The sequence below is a fragment of the Heteronotia binoei genome, chromosome 3, assembly GCF_032191835.1.
Source record: "Heteronotia binoei isolate CCM8104 ecotype False Entrance Well chromosome 3, APGP_CSIRO_Hbin_v1, whole genome shotgun sequence".
Taxonomy (NCBI): Eukaryota; Metazoa; Chordata; class Lepidosauria; order Squamata; family Gekkonidae; genus Heteronotia; species Heteronotia binoei.
The window spans coordinates 183,482,676-183,495,597 of record NC_083225.1 but is presented as its reverse complement, the minus strand read 5'-3'; the positions used below and the strand labels follow the sequence as shown (position 1 = coordinate 183,495,597).

Genomic DNA, 12,922 nt, shown 5'->3' with positions numbered 1-12,922 from the left:
CATTCTTATGGGTGACAGGGACAATATTCTATTGACGCAGGCTGGCAACTCCTGTATCATAACGTAATGAATTCTATCACTCACTTTTCAGAGCGGTGAATGAAAGAAACACTGTCCAACGGACAGATATTTCCCAGGGTAGTCAGGTTAGAAAGAAAAGGCATTGGAAAAGATCAAGATTAATCCAGACCAAATAATTTAGAAATCGTAGCAACTAAAGATTGCCAAAGCAGAGACTGCGGGTTGGAGGAAAGGTGTAAAAGTCTGTGGCTGATGCAATTAGGAGATTTTTCTTTTTTAAGAACCACAGGAATAAAAGAAATAAGGAGCTGAGCTGCAGGCTGATCTTCCCAACCTGTAAAATAATTGCTTGGATAAGTAAACACAGCTTTCTAAGGCAGGGGTGTCAAACTCATTTATTATGAGGCCTGAATCTGACATAAATAAGAGGCTGGGCCATGTGTGTACCTGTTAAGATTAGGTAGCAGAGATATAAACTTTATAAAGGACACGGACAAAAACAATTAAATATATATTTTTTTAAAAAAACAACAACTTAAAACACGCTTAAAACTTTAGCACTCGTTAGTCTTAAAGGTACTGAGCAAAGGAAGCGCTGCCTTTTCCCTTCCTTCCCCAGGGGACCAGGAGGGGGAGGAGCCTCAGCCAATAGAAGGAAGAGGCTTGGCTAAGTAGCTCTGCTGTGTGATCGAGAGATCTTGACAAAGCAAGCTCTCCCTCCCCAAGGGGGGAGCCTCAGCCAATGGAGAAAACAGAGGCTTTGTTCTATAGCTCCTGTGTGATTGAACAAGCCCGGCAAAGCAAGCTGTTTGCAGAAGGAAGCAAGAGAGAGGGAGAAAAAAGCAGATGACAGCCAGTTGCTCAGGGGCCTGAAAGGAACTCTGAGGGGCCTGATTCGGCCCCCGGGCTGCAAGTTTGACACTCCTGTTCTAGGGCATGTTACCTGGGAAGAAGGAGGAGGAGGATTTATCCCCTGCTCTTCACTCAGAGCAGTTTACAATCTCCTTCCATTCTTCTCCCCACAACAGATACCCTGGGAGTTAGGTGGGACTGAGAGAGCTCTGAGAGAACTGCTCCTGAGATAGCAGCTCTGAGAGAACTGTGGCTTGCCCAAGGTCACACAGCTGGCTGCAGGTGGAGAAGTGGGGAATCAAACCTGGTCCTCCAGATTAGAGTCTTATGCTCTTAACCATGACACCACACTGGCTCTCTGAGACCCTGGAGAGCCGCTGCCAGTCAGAGTAGTCAATACTGATGGATCATGCAATATAAGGCAACTTCATATGTTGGGGAATTGGTCTGGCTCTGTGGTAGAGAATCTCTGGCTGGGTCTGGATCAGCAGCTTGGGGTCGCAGTGTCTCAGCTCAGAAGAAAGTGTCTCAAAACAGTGGAAAGTGACCTGGGGATAGTCAGACGGTGTGTGCCCCGCTGATGGGAGAGAGACGGGCTGCGCATGCTCTGGAGGAGTGGTCAGACCATTCAAGCACTTGAGAGGTGCTTTCCCAGTTCAGATGTCTGGGAAAGGCAGCAGGGAAGTGCTTGGGAGATCTGCTACCACTTAGGAAGTGGTGGCTTTTTATGCCGCTCTAGAGACGCCAGGGGACAGGGTGAGTATGGGAGCAGGATGTCTGAACTTCAATGGGAGAAGATGTGCATGTCTAAACTTTTAGTTTTTAATCCACCTGGGGGTTATCTCTGTGTCAGCTCTAACTGGCCATCTGGACCCAGCGAAGAAGGAGAAGGAGAAGGAGAAGGAGAAGGAGAAGGAGAAGGAGAAGAAGAAGAAGAAGAAGAAGAAGAAGAAGAAGAAGAAGAAGAAGAAGAAGAAGAAGAAGAAGAAGAAGAAGAAATTGGATTTGTACCGCGCCATCCACTCCATTGTCTCAGAGTGGCTTACAATCTCCTTTACCTTCCTCCCCCACAACAGACACCCAATGAGATGCCAGGGGATATCAGCTATCTGCCATGTTCACATATGAAACAAGACAGTCTACCAAAAGGTGGACATGTACTGATTTCCCTCTCAATTCCTTACCTCCCTGCACTCCACAGCTAGAGGGACATTTCTGTCAGCTACGCACAGGAATACCGCAATGTGGGCTGACCAAAGAAGACCTTCCCCCCATAACCTCCATCCGTCTAAGAGTGAGGGCAACAAACAGGAAGTGAGAAAGGAAGTGGATAGAAGAAGAAGAAGACCGTAGATTTATACCCCGCCTTTAACTCTGAATCTAAGAGTCTCAGAGTGGTTCCCAATCTCATTTACCTTCCCTCCCCCACAACAAACACCTTGTGATTTAGGTGGGGCTGAGAGAGCTCTCACAGAGAAGCTGCCCTTTCAAGGACAACTCCTACGAGAGCTATGGCTGACCCAAGGCCATTCCAGCAGCTGCAAGTGAAGAAGTGGGAAATCAAACCCAGTTCTTCCAGATAAGAATTTGCACACTTAACCACTACACCAAACTGGCTCTAGAACCAGTCTTCCTATTGTGCCCTTTAAGCAGTTGTCCCTGCTGTAAAGCTGAACTATATTAAATTATGCACACGCACTGAACTATAGAATGTCATGCACACACCACTCATATCCTTTGTATCAAGGGCAATTCACTTGTGAACTTCCTGTCACAGGATGTAGTTAAGGCAGTGTTCTCTCTAAGCTGAGTTAGTGTGAGCTAGCTCACAGATTTTTAGCCTCCAGCTCACAAATTTTTGTCTTAGCTCAGGAAAAATGACCCCAAAGCGCAATAATTTATGCAGTGGCTCACAACTTTAATACCAGTAGCTCACAAAGTAGAATTTTTGCTCACAAGACTCTGCAGCTTAGAGGGAACATTGAGTTAAGGCCACTTGTTTCACTGGCTTTTCAAGGAGAGAGGACAAATTCATGGCAGACAGGTCCATCAGTGCCTATGAAGCAAGGGTGACTAATTGAAACTTCCACATTCAGAGGCAGTATACCTCTGAGTATAAGAACATGAGAAGCCATGTTGGATCAGGTCAAGGGCCCATCCAGTCCAACACTCTGTGTCACATAAGAACATAAGAGAAGCCATGTTGGATCAGGTCAAGGGCCCATCCAGTCCAACACTCTGTGTCACTCAGTGGCCAAAAAACCAGGCACCATCAGGAGGTCCATCAGTATCAGTGTTGGGAGGCAACAACAGGGCCTCCAGGAGGTTTGGCCTCTGTGTCCAGCTTCCAGGGGCATCCAATTGTCAAATGTGTGAGACAGGATGCTGGACAGGATGGACCTCCAGTCTGATCCAGCACAGCTCGCTCTTACATTCATACACGCACATATCCTCACCATAAGGAGCCGGTCTCCGACTTGTAACCTCCCGTCCTTCTGCGCTGCCCCTCCGTCGATAATCTTTGTGACATAAATGCTGTTGTCTCCAGGGATGTGCTGATTCCCTACACCTCCCGCGATGCTGAATCCGAGACCTGAGAAAGAAAGGAAGACGAGTGTGATTCAAAAGGTACAAGCAATGAGACAGAGGACAGAAGATCAATGCATTTTAATTGTCGGTAGGCCACATGAAGAGCAAGGTGCTCTAAGTTGACATATGTAGGACTTTATGAAAGAAGAAGGGAGGGACGGTGGCTCAGTGGTAGAGCATCTGCTTGGTAAGCAGAAGGTCCCAGGTTCAATCCCTGGCATCTCCAAAAAGGGTCCAGGCAAGTAGGCGTGAAAATCCTCAGCTTGAGACCCTGGAGAGCCGCTGACAGTCTGAGAAGACAATACTGACTTTGATGGACCAAGGGTCTGATTCAGTATAAGGCAGCTTCATATGTTCAAGAAGGAGGAGGAGAAAGAGGAAGAGATGGAGAAGAAGGAGAAGAAGGAGAAGAAGGAGAAGAAGGAGAAGAAGAAGAAGAAGAAGAAGAAGAAGAAGAAGAAGAAGAGGTAGTAGTCTTGGAGCAGCTTACAATCTCTTCCCCTTCCTTACACCTTATTGAATAGTTTCTGTTAAATAAACCTTTGTTGTTCATCTGTATTTTTGTCTTGCCTTCAGAGAACAAGGAAAAGGTAGAAAAACTTAACCCAAATTTACACTGTGAAATGGAGCAGCTGCCTATATCTCAGGTCATAAAATGTACATTATTTATTATAAAACATACACAAATATGAACTTAAAACATAATGTCTGAATGCCAGACGGCATAAAATTGCCAACCATCTACAATTTCAAAATTTGATGGATTTCTAATAACTGCACTGATCATATACGTTTTGGCCCCTTCAATAAAAATATACAAAGACCCACATCCAGGAATGAAATGGTAAACAACTAGGTGCTGCTTCTTTTATTATGTGTGGTTACTTAATAAAGCAAATTATATCTCCATAGTTCTGAGGACTTCACCCACACATCAGAATGTTACCATATGATTCTCTGGTGCAGAGTATCTGGTATCCCTGGATGTGAGGTAACACCAGGGCATTTTTTGTAGAAAAAAACCAGCAAGAACTCATTTGCATATCAGACCACACCCCCTGATGTCGTCATTGTTTCTCACCGGGCTTTTTTGTGGGACAAAAGCCCGACATAAACTCATTTGCATATTAGGCCATACCCCTGACATGAAGCCAGCTGGAACTGCGTTTCTGTGCGTTCTTGTTCAGAAAAAGCCTGGGGTAACACCATCAAAAGTGGCCAAAAAATATAAGAAGCAAGGGTTTCTGTATACCTCACATATAAGTACAGGCTTAGTCTAGCAGGTTTCCAAATAAGAGACCTTTAGGGAGCACATAGCTTACCTGCTACCAATCTATCATTTAAAGCTTGGGTCTCCCTTGTGATTTGACTATGGGGAGTTGGGGCATAAAGGATCTATAGGAGAGGCCAGAATAGGGGACTGAATATTCTTCAGTCCAGAAGGAGGTTGCCTCAGAGCCTACTCCCCTCTCTCTCACAATAGCGGCAACAACTTTTGGGGATGCCAACCTCCAGGTTGGACCTGGGCAGGGCTTTTTTAATACCAGGAACTATTGGCTATTAGGCCACACAGCCCTGAAGTAGCCAATCCTTACAGGGCTCTTAGTACAAGGCCTACTGTAAGCTCCAGGAGGATTGGCTACATCTAGGGTTGCCAATCCCCAGCTGGGGGCAGGGGATCCCCCGGTTTGGAGGCCCTCCCCTGCTTCAGGGTCATCAGAAAGCGGGGGGTGGGGGGGGGACTGTCAGCTGGACACTCCATTATTCCCTATGGAGACTGATTCCCATAGGGTATAATGGAGAATTGATCTGTGGGTATCTGGGGCTGTAGAAGGGCTGTTTTTTTTGAGGTAGAGGCACCAAGATTGGCAGCACAGCATCCAACACCTCTCCTCAAAGCACCCTCCAAGTTTCAAAAAGGTTGGACCGGGGGATCCAATTCTATGAGCCTTAAAATAAGGTGCCCCTATCCTTCATTATTTCCAATGGAGGGAAAGCATTTAAAAGGTGTGCGGTCCCTTTAAATCTGATGGCCAGAACTCCCTTTGGAGTTCAGTTATGCTTCTCACAACCTTGCTCCTGGATCTACCCACAAAGTCTCCTGGCTCCACCCGCAAAGGCTCCAGATATTTCTTGAATTGGACCTGGCAACCCTGGCTACATCAGGGGTGTGTGGCCCAATATGCAAAGGAGTTCCTGCTACAAAAAAAAAAGCCCTGGATACTATTGTGCCAATATCTGTTTCTCCTGTTTCGCCAATATTTTTCTCTGAAAATGCAGGATACCTATATTGTATACGGCAGGGCTGGCCAAACTGCAACTCCGGTGTCACATGGGGCTCTTTCACACATATTATGCAGCTCATGGAGGTTAAGGAGGAACTTAATCCAGGCTTACTCTCAAGTAAGCATGCTTAGTTTTGGAACCTCAGTCAGTCCCTGAGTACTCGCCCATAGGTAGGTGACTATTTCTGCCATGTGTGAAGTGGGAAGAGAGGGGGAAATAGGCAGACTTAAAGGCTCTTCTCCTCCACCACAGAGGTTTCCCAGAGGCATAGTGTGGGGAAAGAGAGTGCAGGAGCTGAAGGAGCCGCAGGAAGGAGGATCAGAAATAAAAAGGGCTGGGCAGAGTTTTCCTTTAGCTCCATAGCTCTCGTGGGAGCTGTATTTACTCACCTTGGTGCCAAGGCAAGGTGAGATGCATAATGATACAAATGCTGGCCAGTGATTTATATGGTAGGTGTGTGTTTCCTTCTCCCAATGGTGCCAAGAAATAATTCCCTAACCGTTCCCTATGCTAGTCTTATGGAGACTGTTATTCCCAGCTTTTTTTTTTTTTTTAAATCTCCTTCTAGCATGGTTGTGTTGCAAAGTGCATACAGATGTATTTTATCTTACTGTGCAAATAAAGTATTAAGAGCTTTAATACAGACGTGTGTGTAATATTTGTTCATGTCTTGTGGCTCTTAAATATCTGACGTTTATTCTATGTGGCACTTACAGTAAGCAAGTTTGGCCACCCCTGATATATAGGAATGAAATAAAGAAAAGTAACACTTGCAAAGAGTATAGCTAGATTCAAGTCCAGTAGCACTTTGAAGTCCAACAGGATTAGGGGAGGGACAGTGGCTCAGTGGTAGAGCATCTGCTTGGTAAGCAGAAGGTCCCAGGTTCAATCCCCGGCATCTCCAACTAAAAAGGGTCCAGGTAATAAGTGTGAAAATCCTCAGCTTGAGACCCTGGAGAGCCGCTGCCAGTCTGAGTAGACAATACTGACTTTGATGGACCGAGGGTCTGATTCAGTAGATGGCAGCTTTGTATGTTCGTAGGATTTCCAGTGTGTGAGCTTTTGAGAGTTAAAGCTCCCTTTGTCATATATCGAGAAGTATAGAAACCATATAATGCTTTATCAATGTTCTTTGGTTCTAGATTCCAGCCAAAAAATGCAGGATCCCAACTCATATTTCAGTCTTCAAGAAGAAGAAGATGATATTGGATTTATATCCCACCCTCCACTCTGAATCTCAGTCTCAGAGTGGCTCACAATTGCTTATATCTTCTCCCCCCACAACAGACACCCTGTGAGGTGGGTGGGGCTGAGAAGGCTCTCACAGCAGCTGCCCTTTCAAGGACAACCTCTGCCAGAGCTATGGCTGACCCAAGGCCATTCCAGCAGCTGCAAGTGGAGGAGTGGAGAATCAAACCCAGTTCTCCCTGATAAGAGTCCGCACACTTAACCACTACACCAAACTGGTTCAGGGTTATGGATGACCATATTTTCTAATTATTGCTACCACAGAAAGTACAGAGTGCTGCAATGAAATTTCTAGGAGCCATGGTGACCCGGCACCTGGATTTGGTCAACCTCACGTACAACAGGCACTCAATACAACTGAATCTACAGAATGGAAAGGGAAGAGCAGAGAACCTAAACTGAACTAGAAGCAGATGTTAAAAGAAACAGAATGTGAGCAGGATCTATGAAATATCGAAAAAGTTGCCACTGCAAACCTGGAACGTTCCCCTTGGGTAGAAAGACTTGCAGAGAATACCATTTACCTTTTCCCACTACTGCAGAGCTGTTCTGAATTTAGTTCATCTGACCGATCGTATGCCGTAATTCTCCTAAGGTTATTCTCCTTAGAAAGAACAGGATGTCATAATATCACGGCTTAATTAAAGCCAGCTGAAACTGACAATACATCATGAGACGGAACTTCCTGAACTATTTCTAGAAATCCGTGAACTCTGTGTGAATTATGATCATAGTTAAAAATATAAGTGAAATGACTTCCAACTACAAGGATGATTAAAATAAAGTGTCCTTTCATTTCCCATTGAGGAAACTGATTATTCATATTCAGAGAGTGAGAGGGCTCTCCAAGATATATGTGGCCATGATGGTGAGGAGCTGGAGCTCAGTGGTAGAGCCTGTGCTTGGCATGCAGAAGGTTCCAGGTTCAATCCCCGTCATCTCCGGTTAAAGGATCAGCTAGTAAGCGATCTGAAAGACCTCAGCCTAAGATCCTGGAGAGCTGCTGCCCATCTGAGCAGACAATACTCACGCACAGTTTCTCCCCCATAAAACACCTATGAATTAAAACCTGTCTCAATAGCACTTCAGGGACAATGCTGTTGCCAAGAATTTGGCAACATATGGAGTTGTTTCTGGATCCGAATCTGCAAACAGAAGAGAGAACACCCCAGATGCAGCCAGAAGCTGATATCCGATCAGGAAAGGCAAGGTATAACCTAGTGGGTTCCACGCAATGATGAGCCGAGGTGGTAGTGATCATAGCTCTTTCATTAGATGGAGCATAGTATAGCGCTGCATTCAAGGACTGAAAACTGGGCCCGCGGGGCCAACTATATATACACTCAAGATTTCTGTGCTAGCATGCTATTGGACCATTCAAACCAGCCAGGAGCTTGTGATTGGAGCAGAGCAGCAGGGATTTGGATCCTACTGCCCATTGTTCCCGAGTCCCCAAGCTCAGTCCTAAAGGCTCCAATGAGCCAGGCAAGGACTCCATATTTTAGTCACAATTCCGATCACAGATACAACGCAAGGTTTCTGATTGGCTATCGGAGATTGGATCAGCTGTGTAGATTTGTTTTGAAAAAGTCGCTTTAACAGCAGCTGTCACCACAGCACAAGGATCTCCACTGAGTGACTGAAGATAAGCTGCAGCAGCCATTGCACGACAGGCTCCATCTCCTGCGACAGTCATAGAATCATAGAGTTGGAAGGGTCATCTAGTCCAACCTCCTGCACAATGCAGGAAACTCACAAATACCTCCCCCTAAATTCATTGCTGTCAGATGGCCATCTAGCCAAACAGAAGCGCCCTAGGACGGCCAGATGGCATGCAGCCTGCTGCCGTATCAGAGACGGACCGCGTACATCCCAGAGGAGCATTCACAGTGCTCATGTATCTTACCGCCACTCCCCGGGCACTTTCCGGCTCTTCAGACAGCCGGGAAAGGAGCCTCAAAAACACCTCACCATTTGCTACCATTCAGAATCATAGAATTAAAAGGGACCCTCAGGGTCAGGGTTTTTTGGTTTTTTTGCAGGAATGCATAGGAACGCAGTTCTGGATAGCTTAGTGCCAGGGGTGTGTGGCCTTATATGCAAATGAGTTCCTGCTGGGCTTTTTCTATCCAAAATGCCCTACGCAAAACAATAATGATAACAGGGGGTGTGGCCTAATAGGCAAATGAGTTCCTGCTGGGCTTTTCCTATCCGAAATGCCCCATGTGAAACAATAGTGATAACAGGGGGTGTGGTCTAATATGCAAATGAGTTCCTGCTGGGCCTTTTCTGTCAAAAAAGCCCTGCCCAGGGTCATCTAGTCCAACCCCCTGCACAATGCAGGAAACCCACAAACACCTCCCCCTAAATTCACAGGATCCGCATTGCTGTCAGATGGCCATCTAGCCTCTGTTTAAAAACCTCCAAGGAAGGAGAGCCCACCACCTCATGAGGAAGCCTGTTTCACTGAGCAACTGCTCTGTCAGGAAGTTCTTTATAATGTTTTCATTTTAGGTTTTATTAAAATTTATACCCTGCCCTCCCCGCCGAGGCAGGCTCAGGGAAGCTTACAACAATCATCATAAAACAGTGCATCATCGTAATAAAATCGATTAAATTTAAAACAATTTAAAAACAGTTGGTGCTAATTCTGATATTATTCAAGTTCGATGATGTCAGTATTCCCTGGATTCTTCCCGCTGTTACAAGTCTCAAAGTTAGCCAAAAGCAAGCTGGAAGAGTATGCGGAATTTGGGTGAGGTCCTGCAAGCCTCTAACCCCCTCCGTTGAGCCAGAAACTTTTCTGATTTAATTTCAACCCATTGGTGCTGGTCCTAACTTCTGGGGCCACAGAAAACAATTCCACACCATCCTCTAGATGACAGCCCTTCAAGGACTAGAAGATGGTGATCATATCACCTCTCAGCCGCCTCCTCTCCAGGCTAAACATCCCCAGCTCCTTCAGCCTTTCCTCTTAGGACTTGGTCTCCAGACCCCTCACCATCTTCATTGCCCTCCTCTGGCCCCATTCCAGCTCTTCTCTATCCTTTATTTTATTTTGTACATTTTTAGTCCTCCCTTTCTCATAAAATTCCAACAAGCTAAAACAGTAAAATCAACAATAAAACATCAGAATAGTTAAAATAATTAAGAAAGGAAAGGTCCCCTGTGCAAGCACCAGTCGTTTCCGACTCTGGGGTGACGTTGCTTTCACAATGTTTTCACGGCAGACTTTTTACGGGGTGGTTTGCCATTGCCTTCCCCAGTCATCTACACTTTTCCCCCAGCAAGCTGGGTACTCATTTTACTGACCTCAGAAGGATGGAAGGCTGAGTCAACCTCGAGCCAGCTACCTGAAAACCCAGCTTCCACTGGGGATCGAACTCAGGTCGTGAGCAGAGCTTAGGACTGCTGTACTGCAGCTCTAACACTCTGCGCCACGGGGCTCTTAAAACAATTAAGCCAATAGTTAAAACAATTAAGACAATAAATTAAAATTAATTATTTAAGACGACATAGATGGTTTGAAAACATGGGGCGTAATTACCATGGGTAATTATCATGGCCAGCTTTCTTAAAATGTGGTGCCCCAAACTGAACACAATACTCCAGGTGAGGTCTTACGAGAGCAGAGTAAAACAATACCATCACTTCATGTGATCTGGACACAGGAGAGCCAGCTTGGTGTAGTTAAGGGTGCGGACTCTTATCTGGGAGAACCGGGTTTGATTCCCCACTCCTCCACTTGCACCTGCTAGCAAGGCCTTGGGTCAGCCAGAGCTCTGGCAGAGGTTGTTCTTGAAAGGGCAGCTGCTGTGAGAGCCCTCTCCAGCCCCACCCACCTCACAGGGTGTCTGTTGTGGGGGAGGAAGGTAAAGGAGATTGTGAGCTGCTCTGAGACTCTTCGGAGTGGAAGGCGGGATATAAATCCAATATCTTCTTCTTTATACTTCCGTACTACTAAGTGGTAGCTTTTTAAGTCACTCTACCAACAGCAGACGAGGTGAATACAGATGTGGACCGCTAGCCAGATGTGTGCATGTGACCTGCATTTTTTAAGCCTTACAGGGACCATCCCTCTGTTGGCTTAAACAGCCGGTCTGGGCCCAGCCTAACTGCGGCCATGGCTCTAACAGTAGGAAACAGAAAAACAGTTGGAGGCTTTGAGAATACTGTGGACATTCTGTCCGAGGACACAGTGTGCGATGATCTTGGTTTCAGATCCAGTTATCGAGAGGGGGTCTAAAAAAAGGCAGCCAAAACAATTTAATGCTGCCGATTAGAGGCAAGCGAGCGTCCGAGGAAGAAACGCGATGCGTCCAGGGGAAGTGATCTGAGCTGATGTGACAGGGCGGAATGATATAAAGAGATTGTTAAGTACCAGGAGACCGGCAGCCCCCACGTTTTCTGGGATCGTCATTTGTTTCCGTCTAAATTGATAACCGCAGGAATCAATTGCTGTCCAAACAGAAGAAAGCTTTATGACAAGTTTATAACAGGCTGGCAGGCAACATTCCAGCAGCAAACATTTAATTGATAGCAATAACAGCAAAAATCCTGTTTACGTAACGGACTTCTGACAGCTAAGCCTTAACTTTTTTTGGGGGGGGGGTAACTGCTATTTCCTTTCCTATATTAATTAGACTCTGTCTCTGAAATTTTGGTTCTGTTTCCCAGGAGGCTTTAGGACGTTTCATATCACATTGGGTGATGTGACCTTCCTGGTTTAGATAACAGCTGTCTTTTAGCCTCACACGACTTTTGCATTTTGGAATGTAGGCATACTATCCAATTCTAAATAGATACCATATCAGAACCTACAAAAATACTAAACAAATCTTCCGCTATACTTTAATGCGTTCTTTTTTCCTAATGGCTTACTAGAATGATGTTTATAATGTATGTTATATGTTAAAAAGAAGGGGTGGAATTCTAACAAGAGCTCCTTTGCATATTAGTCCACACACTCCTGATGTAGCCAATCCTTCAAGAGCTTACAGGGTTCTTAGTGCAGGGCCTACTGTAAACTCCAGGAGGATTGGCTACATCAGGGGTGTGTGGCCTAATATGCAAAGGAGCTCCTGCTAGAATTCTAACCCTGTTAAAAAATAAATTAAGTGGACAGGAACACCTCTGGGAAAGACATGTCCTCAGTTTAACCCAGATTTGCAAGCAATAGAAGCAATTAACAGACGGCATTTATTGCCTTATGACACCCTCACCATCATTCTCCCATTCTGACAAGCTGCTGTTTCCCAAGCAAATGCTATCCAGACCAAATGTTCTTTCAGTTTGTTAATTTCACTATTTTGCCATTGGATCCCAACTTTGTACCACTTTGCATTCTTAACCACTGCCCATCAGCTATAAGAGAGCCAGTTTGGTGTAGTGGTTAAGTGTGCGGACTCTTATCTGAGAGAACCAGGTTTGATTCCCCACTCCTCCACTTGCACCTGCTGGAATGGCCTTGGGTCAGCCACAGCTCTGGCAGAGGTTGTCCTTGAAAGGGCAGCTGCTGTGAGAGCCCTCTCCAGCCCCACTCACCTCACGGGGTGTCTGTTGTGGGGGAGGAAGGGAAAGGAGATTGTGAGCCGCTCTGAGACTCTTCAGAGTGGAGGGTGGGATATAAATCCAATATCTTTTTCATCTTCTTCTTCTTCTTCTAAGTAGCTCTGCTCACTGTACCTCATTCCATTGTCTGAAGAAGTATGCATGCGTATGAAAGCTTACATTCTGAATAAAACTTAGTTGGTCTTAAAGGCGCTACTGGACTCCAAGGTTAACCAATGAATTCCATGGCTGAATAAGGATGTGAACTCATATCTACCTAACACTAACACACTACCCAATACTACTATACAGGCTGTCATAGCACCCCACTGGGTGTCTGGCACAATCACAATCAGGGCTATTTTTGTAGGAAAAG

General features: G+C 45.6%; 1 protein-coding gene across 12 annotated transcripts in view; it reads right to left on the bottom strand.

The window, feature by feature from the left end:
• DLG2 (discs large MAGUK scaffold protein 2) overlaps positions 1-12,922 on the bottom strand; it is a 1,647,444-nt gene that overhangs the window by 426,620 nt on the left and 1,207,902 nt on the right. For all 12 annotated transcript variants that reach the window (XR_009555217.1, XM_060234983.1, XM_060234984.1 and 9 more), the window contains one exon: positions 3,330-3,466. Coding sequence is in view for 11 of the 12 variants with exons in the window: in XM_060234983.1 (XP_060090966.1) it covers positions 3,330-3,466 (137 nt within the window). In the remaining variant the exon portion in view is untranslated. The remainder of the gene's footprint in view (positions 1-3,329; positions 3,467-12,922) is intronic.